The sequence below is a fragment of the Phocoena sinus genome, chromosome 3 (assembly GCF_008692025.1).
Source record: "Phocoena sinus isolate mPhoSin1 chromosome 3, mPhoSin1.pri, whole genome shotgun sequence".
Classification (NCBI taxonomy): domain Eukaryota; kingdom Metazoa; phylum Chordata; class Mammalia; order Artiodactyla; family Phocoenidae; genus Phocoena; species Phocoena sinus.
In genome coordinates, this window is record NC_045765.1 from 24,648,410 (window position 1) to 24,661,306 (window position 12,897).

At 49.5% G+C, this 12,897-nt stretch overlaps 1 protein-coding gene across 3 annotated transcripts in view; it reads left to right on the top strand.

The window, feature by feature from the left end:
* The window catches only part of SH3PXD2B (SH3 and PX domains 2B), a 137,103-nt gene that overhangs the window by 32,726 nt on the left and 91,480 nt on the right, over window positions 1-12,897 (top strand). For all 3 annotated transcript variants that reach the window (XM_032626856.1, XM_032626854.1, XM_032626855.1), the window contains exon 3: window positions 12,667-12,742. In XM_032626856.1, the coding sequence (XP_032482747.1) occupies window positions 12,667-12,742 (76 nt within the window). The remainder of the gene's footprint in view (window positions 1-12,666; window positions 12,743-12,897) is intronic.

A 12,897-nucleotide genomic window follows, 5' to 3' on the forward strand; every position in this document is an offset into this window, starting at 1 on the left:
TTCCTCACCTGGAACACCTCCTGCACCCTCCAGCCCCCTCGTTGTCTCATCCTCTGGGAAGCCTGGTCTGACTTCATTCCCTGGCCAGCGAAGGCCACCTCCTCTGCACCCCACAGCTCTGCATCCCTCTGTCCTGACTCTGTATTGAAGTTGTCTGCCTGTCCCCCTCTAAACTAGGACTCTCATGGGCAGGAACCACATCTTCATTATCCTCTCTTTCCTTCATGTTTTATTCAAGGACACCGTATGTATCCAGTGAATGTTTGGTGAATGAATGAATGAACAAACGAACAAACGAAGGAATGAACTATAACCCCCATGAGCACCACCAGTCTCACAGGAAGACTATGTGGACAGCTCTGTGTAAGCCCCTCCCCAGGAGGGTAAAAGATCTCTAATCCGTGGGTCAGCAGCGTTATCCTGACGTCACCAAAGGCCAGCAACTCAAAGCAAGTGTGTCATGAAAAGTCACAGTGCCTGATATGATGTAACAAAATTCTTTAGAAAACACAGACCTCGGGAGGAGATGGGAACTTGCCCGGCTTCCTGAATCCATGAGTGTTCCCTGCCACTTGGTGAGGGGCTCACATAGCTCACAGGCCAACGTAAGGCCTCATCGAGATGACTGTCTTCTTTCCCTCTGTGTACCAGTTAGGATCCTTTGGTTGCAAGGGACAGAAACCCAACTCAAACTGGCCTAAGTAGATGGGGGGGATTTAGGGGGCTGGTGTGACAGAATGTCCTGGGAGAAGGAAACTGGCAGGCTTCAGGTGAAGCTTGATACGGGGTTCTCCTCTGTGTCCTCTCACCCAGCTTCTTCCTCTTGTTCTGAATTCCCAGTTCCTGATGTTGCTTTATCCTCAGATCCCACATGGTTGCACAATGCTCTGGGCCCACACTTAGCAGGAAAGAGTGAAAGGTCACTTTGCAGAAGTCCCAGCAAACACAGTGTTGTGTTTCATAGGCTCATCTCGAAGCCAGTCGGTATGGTTGAGGAATGTGATGGCCAGTGGGCTTATCCGGTCCCTGCTCTGCCTCTCAGTCAGGGAGGTGGGGACTGAGACCTGGAGAGAACAGCTGTGATCCGATGTAGAGAAGGTATTGTGGGGACATCAGGAGACAGCCCGGGTCCTCCACTCTGCCTTCCATGTTCTCTCTGGAGATGATATTAACCACCGTCATCCTTGGTTGAACAGACCTAATCTGCTCCTAAAAATGTCAAATGGAGAATTTTCAGAGCCTGTGCTCCAGTATTTTAAAAGGGGGAGGGGAGATAATAATATGCCCCTGACCTGTTTCCCCAGCATCACCAAACAATCTACATTATAAATTGCCAAGTCATTGCATGCTGGACAGCAATTGACACCAGTTACCTAATTACTTAATATGTCATGAACTCATAAGTGATGTTTTGTGTTCAGTATGCAACAAACCAAACAGTATCATATACAAATGATATTTTTCTTCTGGTCCGCAGCAGACATGTACCAAATGTCAATACCCAAAGAGGCTCTATGTTAAAGATGTTAAGATACCATCTAAAAGGGACTTGGCAGGAGCAGACAAGGGCGTGGGCGGGGGAAGGGCTGACCCTGGAGGAAAGGCAGGAAAGATGATAGCAGTAATGCCCAACACCTCCGAACGTGGTCCTGCGTGAGAAAGACAGAGATCCATACCCCCTGCTCAGACGCAAGAGTGATTTATGTAGACCCATTTCGGCAGGTCTTTAGAGCGTGGGTGTCGGGTAAATATTTTGCAGGTTGCTAGACTGATTTTTCATGCACCGAGGGTCCATGTTACAGGGGCAGCGGTGCTACCTATATTTTTGCTTTCAGAGGCCTCTTGGCTGCCCGATGCTTCCAAGAAGGAACAGAGGGGGCAGAGATGAGTGACATGGGTGATTGCTAGCCTAGGGATTATTGGCATCCATAGAGCAGACACCCACTCAGCTAGCTTAGGCAGAGAGAAGTGGGGGTGGACTGATGAGAGGAGGCCAGTGTGCCCCCATGGAAACCAGAGCCGGGAGTACAGCCGGCCTCACAGGGGCCCGGAACCAGCAACAGAATGACCCACTGGAAGCCTGGCGGCTCCCGGGCCGTGTGTCACGTGGCCACAAGCTCTCCCATCGAACCCGCTCCCTTTCCTGCCAGCCCCTCTGGACCAGCTTCTTCCGCCAAACAAGCACCTTCAGTCCCCAAGTTGACGTGCCCTTCCCTGTGTCAAGGCACTGGAGTTGGTGGGTTCGGCTCCAGTCTCTGGGAGAGAGCATCTGAGTGTCAGCCTCCTGGGTCCAGAGTCCACCCCCCGAGCCTGCTAGCTGTGGCCAGAGGGGTGGGGCGGGTGGGACAGCATCATCTAGAGGAAGAGATTGAATGAGAAGAGGGTGGGGAAGAGGCCCTGGTGGCACGGACAGAAATGCTCACTGCTGCCCTTTGGCAGCCTATGGGCCAGGCAGTGTGTGGGGAACTTGACTGTGTTACCGGGTTCCCTATTCCAGCCTCGCCCAGGGCTTCAGACCTTGACTTCTGGGGTTAGGCAAACCTGGGTTCATTCACATCTCAGCTTTGCCTTTTCAGGTCTCAGCTCAGTGTCACCGCTGTATGTTTCCGAGCCTCAGTTTCCCCATCCACATACTGTATTAAGAATGAAAGCACTTTGCTCACATTTGTCGTGACAGTTCAGTCAGTTGTGCTTTGCTCGGTCAGCGTTATCTGTCATCTGCTGTCGCTCTGCTCACATGGGATTTGCCCAAGGTGACATTGTTTGGGAACGTTTTCGAGCCAGGGTTGGATCACAAGGCAACCTGGTCGGAAGCCTGCATTCCCTCCACTCTCCTGTTCTAACTCAACTTTCTTATTTCTACCAGAACTTAAAAGTGAGGTTTCCTTTCCTCCAACCCCAGCATAATTAGTAAGAATTGGAGGTTTGCTGCAACATAGACTCCCCTCCTGTAACAAAGTCTTCTAAAGACAGGGCTTAAGCCAGCTTTAAATAGTCCCAGATGGGCAACTGGAGTGGGAGAGTCCTGGAATTCCAGAGGGTCCTGCTGTCCTGGAAATGGCCTGCCCTGCCCCCCGGCCCTGCACCTGGGAGAGGGAAGCTGGAAGAAGGGGCTGATCCCAAGGACCAGGCAAGGAGGCCGGCCCGCGTGGGGCTTCGACACCCTGAAGTTGGATGATTTCATGATTCCCCTCTCCCCTTCCTCCCTGTCTGGCGAGTAGCCTTGGCTTTTGCAGCAGTAACTTGGCTGAGAGTATGGGGAGGGTCAAGCTTTCGTGGAGGAACAGCTCGGCCAGTGTGGCGTAATGGAAACAGCAGGCGACTCAGTCAGGAGACTTGGGGCCCAGCCACCTGTTCTGTGTGGCCATGGGCACACCCCTTAACCCCTCTGTGCCTGATTGTGATTTCTTCATCGGTAGCATGGGGCTGATGATAGGGAAACAGCTGGCATTCCTGAGGTACTGCCTGCTCAGCATCAGGATGTAGTGACTCATTTAATCCTCATGTCAAGCTTATCAAATGATACAGATGAAGAAACCCAGGCTCAGAAAGGTTAAGTCATTTGCCCAAGGTCACACAGCCGATGAGCATTAGAACTCGGCTTTGAAGCTGGGCAGGCAATACCAGGGTCCACAGTCTTGGTCACTCTGCTCTTACCAGTGGCTACTTCACAAGGCTCCTTTGGAGTTAAAAGTGATGATGTGTGTCCGGAAGAGGCAAATCCATAGAGACAGAAAGCAGATTAGTGGTTGCCGGGAGCTGGGGGGAGGGAGAACGGAGGAGAGACTGTTAATGGGAACTGGGTGTCTTTTTAGGGTGATGAAAATGTTCTGGAATTAGATAGTGGTCATGGTTGCACAACCTTGGGAATATTCTAAAACCCACTGCATTGAACACTTTAAAAGGGTGCATTTTATGGTATGTGAAGTATATCTCAATTTCTTTTTGTAAAAAAGTGATGATGTGTGTGAGAGCAGTTTCTGGGCTGTCGAGCCCTGAGCTAATGTCAGCTGTTGGGATTATTGATAGGCGTGGGTTGCTGCTAGGAATTGGCATGAAGATTAGAGCAGGCGGTGATGCCAGTTTAATAGAGTGGTTAAGACCCTGGGCTTTTATCCAAATGCTGCCACTTCCTGGCCATGAGACCTTGTTTCAGTCAGAAGTGTTTTAGTTGCAGATGACAGAAACCCAGTCCATATGGATTATTCAAAAATTACATTGATTAGCTAAATGGAACTGAGAGGACTAAGGGTACTTGGCTTCAGGTATGGCTGGATCTAGGTGCCACAGGGTGAACCAGGACCTGCCTTTTCCACTTCTTGGTCTCCTCTGTGTCCAGGCAGGGTGTTGTCTGGTATGGTGGCAGCCACAGCTCCCAGCTGTATCCAGCGGTCAGCTCAGTGACTTCAGGGAAAAAGAGAACACCCCAAAGGTTTCAGCACAAGTCTCATTGGTTCATCTTGGGTAATGGCCAAGCCAGTCAGGGCCAGCCCAGGAACTGGAGTAGAATCAGCATCACATCCATGCTGACTAATAGAGGAGTAGAAGATTCCCCAGAAGAAATCAGAGACGTGCTGCCAAAGAAGGGAAGATAACCTGTAGATGACAAGTAAATGTCCTCTCTGGTGGGGGCAGGACACTCAGGCAGAGGAAGCAGTCTGCAGAGAGGCCGCTGGGGTAGAAGGAAGGAGCATGACTCAGGCTCCTTCATGGGAAAAGAAACTCACAGTCACCAGCAAGAAAGTCCCCTTTCTGAAAGATCACCTTCTGATATGATTTCCCAACTTCCTTGTCTTAGGAAAGCTGGACTCTGATAGTCATGCCTACCCCTACTGGTTAACATCTGGCAACGTGTCTCACTCACGTGAGTGCGCAGGTGGTAGAGCCCTGGGCTTGGAGTGGGAAGACCTGGTGTCAGGTCCCAGCCCTCTGTCTGACTGGCTGTGTGGCCTTGGGCAGGGCCCTCAGCCTCTCTGAACCTCTCTTTCTGCCCTCATCTGGGCACATTCTGGAGAGTCTATCAGAGTGTAACAGAGGGAGCTGGCCTCCGAACAGGGCACTGGGTGGGGACAGGAATGCCTGGAGAGCTGAGGGTAGCGCCTAACGGAAATGTGGTTGGTTGAGTGACATCATAACAATATCGGCGACTGTTTACTAAAATGCACTAAGTGTCCATATATACGCCATCTCATTTAGTCCTCACTTAGAGGCATGAAGTCAGTGTTGTGTCCACGTCACAGATGGGGGAAGGGAAGCTCAGAGAGGCAGAGTCACGTGCCTAAAAAGGAGCATGGCTGGACTCAGGCCCAGGTGTGGTTGAGTCTGAAGCCTGTGCTCCTCCCTCCCGAAGGTCCAGGATTGCCTTCGAATCTGTCTGCTCTTAGAGTTCTGTCCTCTGAAGACAGCTGCCCTCTGAAGGCCCATTCGGTACCTCCCTGTGAGACGCAGGCATAGTCTATCCTGCAGAGAGGACTGCTCTGAGCAGAGCACGAGCCCTGCACAGACACGCCTCGGATGTGTGACGGGTACACTTTACCCTGTGCCATGTGACCTTTGCCCTCTGAGTTTTCCCACTAGTTCATTGCATCCCCCAGGCCGAGGGTCATGGTCATCCCTGGAGCCAGGGCTTCCCTCACAGAGGGCACAGTGAAATGTTTGCAAGTGTTCAAAGAGTGTCCTCTGTGCCAGCCAGGGAACTCAGGCAGGGCTTGCTTCCTGGAGGAGGTGACATCTGAGCAGGGTCTTGATAATGAGTAAGGAGTTGCCCCACTGACAGGATGGGGGAGGGCATCCCACACAGAGGAAACCATGTGTGCAAAGGTGCAGAAGTGTGAGAGAGCAGGACTGTGAGCTGGGCATCTTGCAGAATTCCGACAGTGGGGGTGGCGCCAGGGGGATGCACAGAGCCAGCTGGCTCACCCTGCCCGGCAGGGAGTTCTCGAGAGAAGCACCAATGACATGTGTCCTGTAAGCAGGAACACTCCATGCTTAGGGGACTGCTTCCAGGCACGGGGGCTTTCCGGGGGATCCGTTTCCCAAATGCAGCACATCACAGAGCTGAAGGCAAGCCGGAGGCGGCATCTTGATCTGTGCCTTTGTTTTTCCCCAGAGAAGGGAACCGGAGACAGGAGAGGCTGTCCCAGGTCACACAGCAAACATCGTTTGTTTCCAGTTTCTGTTGAGATAGAACTGGCCTGTCCCCCTTCTGAGAGTTTTGTAGCCCCAGATGTACTGAATGAGCTTTGGGGACTGTCTGCCCAGAAGCCCCCAGGCTCCACCGCAGAAGCCAAGGGGAAGGGAGTGTTCTTCTCCCATCTTTTCTGGGAGCAGGTATAGGAGGGGCAGGGCTGAGGTTCTCGCTCCCTAGGCGGGCCTTGCCCAGCTGGGAAGACATCCCAGCGAGCTCCTAGTCAACACCTGGCCTAGGATTCCACCAACCACCTATACCCAAATACTGCCTTTGCTGAACCCTGAGACACACTCTTTCCCCAGACATTGTCTTCTGAAATTGGGGTGTGCCTCCCACATGTTTTATATGCTTAATGGAATATTTGTTCCCTTCCATCTGAAAAGCCGTTGCCATACTGATGGTATAGAGCTGAGAAAATATGGTAGCTGCCTTTTTTTCACACAGCACAGTCATCCCTTGGTATCCCTGGGGGAATTGGTTCCAGCACCACTCCCTTCATGCCCCCCGCCCAACAGATACCAAAATCTGACGATGCTCAAGTCCCTCATGTTAAATGGCGTAGCATTTGCTTTTATCATCCTCCTGTATACTTTAAATCCTCTCTAGATTACTTATAATACCTAATATGATGTAAATGCTATGTAAATGCAAGGTAAATGCTATGTAAATTGTTGCCAGCCATGGCAGAATCAAGTTTTGCTTTTTTGGAACTTTCTGGAAGTTCCCCCCCCGCCCCCCCAAATATTTTCGATCTGCCATTGGTTGAATCTGCAGATATGGAACCCAAGGACATGGAGGGACCAACTGCAATTCTTAATTTGGAAAACAGAAAGAGGCAAGGTGTGTTGGTCAGTTGCGTCTAAGGCCCAATGCAGGTCCCGTTGCCACCACCTGGAACATAATTTCTCCTCTCCTAGACAATGGCTGACCAAACCAGTTAACCACTTTTTCATTCATTTGTTCATCCATTGATTCATTCACTCTTTGCATAAATATATCCCAAGTGCCTACCACGTGCCAGTGAGGGGGGCGGGGCAGGCCACAGGGCAGCCCAGTAAGGGGGTCGGGCTGAGAACATGCTGCCTTGACTGGGAGGGACAGCAAGGAGGAAAGAAGTGGACAGACAGGGAGGGGCGGCAGGCTCCAAGGGGCATGGCGACATTTAGACAAAGCAGCTCGTCGAGGGGACAGAGTCCCCAAAGACAGCCAACCACGTGCTGTAGAGCAGGCCCAGCTGTGTTGTCGCGTCCTGCTCTGAGAACCACGCGACTCCCCGCCAGCCTGCAGCTGCCCACGATGGTCACCCCGGCCCTTCTGCACGGCCTGCTCTCGCTCTTCTGGGACGCGAGGCCTTTGTCATAGTGAGGGAGTAAACCCCTCCCAAGTCCAGTCTGCCGCTAACACAAACCACGTGTGGACCTCCACGCCAGCCTCCACGGTATTTTCCTTGGACAGCCTGTCTCCTCTCCCTCCACCACAAGCTGTGTCTTAAAAACTGCTGATGGAGTGTTCTCTCGTTCCCCTTGTGATGTGGCAGCTTGACGTGGCTCTCCCTCCCTTCCTACCCCCCAAGACTGACTCACTTTCCTCCTCAATTTTCAGTCCCCTGCACCCTCAGCCCGACTTCCTTTTATTATCTGGGGGGAGGGGGGTGGACTTCCCAGTTTCCAAGGATACCGTCTGCAGTTGGACTTTGCCCGGCATGCCTCTGGTCCTAACGCTGCAGACATCCCCGGTCTGGGGGTCCCTACAGAGGGTCTGGAATGCCACCCATGTCTGTTTCAAAGCCTGTGAGCGCCAAGTGTGACAGTTCCCTGGATAGAAGCAGCCTGTGGCCTGTGAACCCAGACACACTAAGACCAAAAACAAAACAGCTCGCAGGCCTCTGATCACCTGTCCTCGTGAATAGCAGTCAAACAGATTGCAGTTACCATTGACAGGAGGATAAAATGAAATAAAGCTAGATATGGCTAAAAGAGGAGAATGAGTCCAGCCCTGTGCCACTAGTCACGTGAGGCTATTTCAATGTAAATTTAAGTTAATTAAAATTAAATAAAATTAAAACTTCAGCTTCTCAGTCTCAGGAGCCACATTTCAAATGCTCGGTAGCTAGCCATCCAAGGGCTGGTGGCTGCCATAAGGGACAGCAGAGATACAGAACATCTCCATCATCGTAGAAAGTTCTGTTGGAAAGCCCAGCTCTGGCCACTGAGGAGACCTGGGTAGTCGGAGGAATTTTACCAACCTTAAAACACAGCCTCATTGTGGAATATTATTCAGCCTTAAAGAGGAAGGAAATTCCAGCACATATTATGAAACGGATGAACCTTGAAGACATTATTCTAAGTGAAAGAAGCCATACACGAAGGACAAATGCTTATATGCAGTGCCAAGCATAGTCAGATTTATAGAGATAGAAAGTAGGGTGGTGGTTGCCAAGGGCTGGAGGAGAGGAATGGGGAGTTAGTGTTTAATGGATATAGAGTTTCCGTGTGGGATGATGTAGAGGTTCTGGAGATGGAGGCTGGTGACGGTCGCACAACAGTGTACTTAATGCCGCTAAATTGTACACTTAAAATGGTTGAAATGTTCGATTTTATGTTATGTATACTCAACACAAAAACACACACACAGTCTCAGTAAATAATGAAAATTTTCCCCAAATAATTCTCAGAATAACATTCATTGTGGGCAGAGTGCAAGGAGGGGGCATTTCTTGTTGAGCACCCAGTGCATCCCCACTTAACAGTTCACATACAACATTCATTTACACAACCCCCCTGCAAGGACACACAGCTGGCACGAGGAATCATTAGGATTAAACCCCAGGGCTGTCTGGTCCCCAGGGATAATGTCTGTGGTTAGAGTTTGTAACATTAAACCCAGGTCCGCTGCCTCAAATTAATAACACTTGGGGAGACACTTCAGCTCTTGGAGCCCCACTTATTTGGGTAGAAGCAACTGAGGACACAGGGTGAGAGAGTAACTCTCTAAGACAGAGCTGTGAAGACCACAGGGAAATACAGTGCTGGGCAGGGCTTCTTTAGCCGGTGCGTGCACATTCAGATAGGGGCTCAGCAGGAACCCGGGAGAGCGCATATAAGTGGGGTACAGTGGACAGATTACTGGGGTGTACCTTTAAAAAAAAAATAGTTCCCCTGAATGGTGTTCCAACATTGTCTTCACAAATAAAATTGAGAAGGAAAAGAAAAAGATAGTGTTAGGTCAAACCTATAAATCTCTCAAAAGATGCTGCCGCTAAGATTGGTTAATCACCCTGCCTTTAAAAAAGAAGCATGCTGTTTGCCTGTGCATGGAATACGAAACATACCTGGTCTCAGGCTGACTTTTCATGTTCATGTGACACTCCGAAGCCACCTAAGAGAGTGGTCTTAGGGGAAAAGAATGGGATTTAGATTAAGATACTTGAACTGGCTGGACCACCACTTAGCTGTGTGACCTCAAACAGTTCATTGTGTCCTGCTCCCCAGTTTCTCCATCTGTGACATGGGGGTGGTTCATCGCTTTCACAGGATTATTATGAAGGACAGATAACATCATATGTCTGGAAAGGATGAACTGTAAACAGTCGAACCAGTTAGTAGTGGTTACTAATTATTACTAATTATTATTTAATATTAGTAACGTGAATATTATTAATCGGAGGTACTCAGCGAACATCTGAAGCTGCCCCCACTCCCAGATCTCACTCAGATGCATTCATTGGTCTAGCCAATTTTTATTGAGTGCCTAATATGTGCCAGCATTGAAAAGCTCCTGGATTCAAAAAGGGAAGCCTCCCTTTCCAGCAAGGCCCACCGTGGCCTCACCAGCTGCTGAATGATGGTGAACCAAGCATTTCCCCATCACCGCACAGCACAGAATAGGGGCCAGTTGGAAATCGCAAATAAAACCACAACCTCATGGGCAGCCCTTTAGGGTTGCCAGCCAAGCTGAGTCTGACCCTCCTACGCAGGGGTGTCACATAAAACAGTGCTAAGGAGGCAGGGGGCTCCAGCCTGGATAAATGGCCCTGTTTCCTGAGCGCTGGGGAGCAATCCTTTTTAATTGCCTTAGAAGCATCTCAGAGGCGAGTGATGCAATGGCAGAGAAGCTGTGGGCTTCTGTCTCTGGCCCTGCCCCTTGCTGGCTGCAGGCCCATGGCAGATTTCTTCACTCCTCTGGACTTCAGTTCCCTGGATAATAATGTCCACCTTGAATGGGGTATTCTGCAGATTTCGTGAGAGGATATGTCCAAAGAATCTAACCTGTGCTTGGCATGTAAACTTGTTTCTCTTCTCTCCCACTTCAGGTCTCTCCTCCCTCCCCCTACACTATAGCTGTGCTTACTTCTCCAAGCTATTCGAAGCTGCTTTTATGCTATCAGAGGGATACACCTTTTTTTTTTTAATTGAAGTATAGATGATTTACAATGTTATGTTAGTTTTAGGTGTATAACATAGTGATTCAGTATTTTTGTAGATTGTACTCCACTATAGGTTATTACAAGGTAATGGCTATAATTCCCCGTGCTGTACAATATATCCTTGTTACTTATCTATTTTATACATAGTAGTTACTATCTGTTAATCCTGTACCCCTAATTTGTCCCTCCTGCCTTCCCTTTCGCCTTTGGTAGCTACAAGTTTGTTTTCTATGTCTGTGAGTCTGTTTCTGTTTTGCATAAACATTCATTTGTGTTATTTTTTAGATTCCACAGATAAGTGATATCGTATAGTATTTGTCTTTCTATGACTTATTTCACTAAGCATAATATTCTCTAGGTGCATCCGTGTTGCTGCAGATGGCAGAATTTCATTCTTTATGGCTCATATTCCATTGTATGTATGTATGTGTGTGTGTGTGTGTGTGTGTATACGTATGTGTATACACACACACACACACACCCCCCACATGTTTTTTTTTTTCTCTCGTGAATTTGTTTTTATTTTTATTGCTTCTTAATCCCGTTGTCTATTGATGGGCATTTGGATCGCTTCCATGTCTTCGCTATTGTAAATAGTGCTGCTGTGAACGTTGGGGTGCAGGTATCTTCCTCAGTATATACCCAGGAGTGGGATTGCTGGATCATATGGTAGTTCTATTTTTAGATTCTTGAGGAACCTCCATAATGTTTTCCACGGTGGCTGCATCAATTTACGTTCCCACCAACAGTACACAAGGGTTCCCTTTTCTCCACATCCAGAGGGACACATCTTGAGTGCCAGAGTGACTTTCTCCTTGAGGTAAAATGATGGGCAGGCCTCTCACATTCAGCCATCACTTCAGGAGGCTCAGGACTCCCTTTTCTTCTGCTTGAATCCTGGGCCCGTATACTAATCGGGATGGGTTACTATATGCTGCTATGACAACTAGCCTCACTGTACACAGGGTTTATTTCTCACTAGGGCTGCATGTCCATCAGAGGTTGTTGGGGGCTCTGGACCCTTGCTGGCAGAGAAGCCACACTCTGGAGCATGGCCATCACGTGGCAGATGGAAATGAAGTGTGGTGAATCAAGCACCAGTCCTAAGTCTTCCACCCCACAGTGAGCCATGTCTCTCCTGCTCACAGTTAATTGGCCACGTCCCACTTCAAGGGAGTGGGGACGTACAAATCTACCAAGTGCTCAGGAGAAGAACCAGAAATCTGGTGACAGCATTTATGACCACACAGCCCAGCTTTAATCTGTAAAGCCACGTTGGCAGTTGGTATCATTATGGCCAACTAAGGATGAGGCCCGAGGTATGTCACTTCCCCCGACCGCAAGTAGCAGATCCTGGTGACTTCGTATATCCAGTCAAGATACTTCACATTTATTCCTTAAAATGTCAGAGAGGCATTTAATGTTATCAGAAAACACAAAAGGTTTTCGTTTTGGGTGCCCCATCCCTGTGCTTCCTCTAGCCCCACAGCAAGCCTGCACCTACCTCTCTAGATGCTTCCTACACCACCCTGCAATGACCTTTCTACTTTTCAGTCTCTCTCTAGACACTGAATCTTTTCATCGCTGCACCCCGTGTGCCTGACACAGAGCCAGGCATGGAGCTGAGCCAGCCTGGGGAATTCTTAGTGGGGCAGGGGCGTGTCATGATCTCACCGGTAATGATTAATTGAGTCTCCATAGTTTGTTCCTGAACACAGCCTGGCAGTTCTTAGGAAACAGGATGACCTGCCGTCTGTGGAATTCTGGGGGCTCTGGGGGTGTTGTTCACGCTTCAGGTCCTGTGGCTGGAGCGCCCGGGGGAACTGAGAATGGTCTCTCCCAGCTCTGAGCCTTCACTAGTCTGGCAGCTGGGACCTAGAGGATTGTTTGCATGGATATCCTAGGTCCAGTTGACACTGCCTTCCTTCCCCATTAGTTTGGAAAGCTGAACAAAGTGAACTTTTATATATCAAATCACACAGTTCACATAATTCCTTTAAAACGTCAGAGATGCATTTATCAGGTTTTTTTTGTTATTCTCCCCATTTAGATGCAGATGTTGGACAAATTTCCCATGGAAGGAGGACAGAAGGACCCCAAACAGCGAATCATTCCCTTTCTTCCAGGTAAGTGAGACACATGCTCTCAGCTGGGGCCTCTGGGCTCCCAACACAGCTCTCAGATCTCTCCCCTCCTCCTCCTTGAGGCATTGTCCCAGTGACCAGACCTTAGTCATCTGTTGAAATCAGTGCCTAAGGATACGGGCTTTGGAGTTAGATGC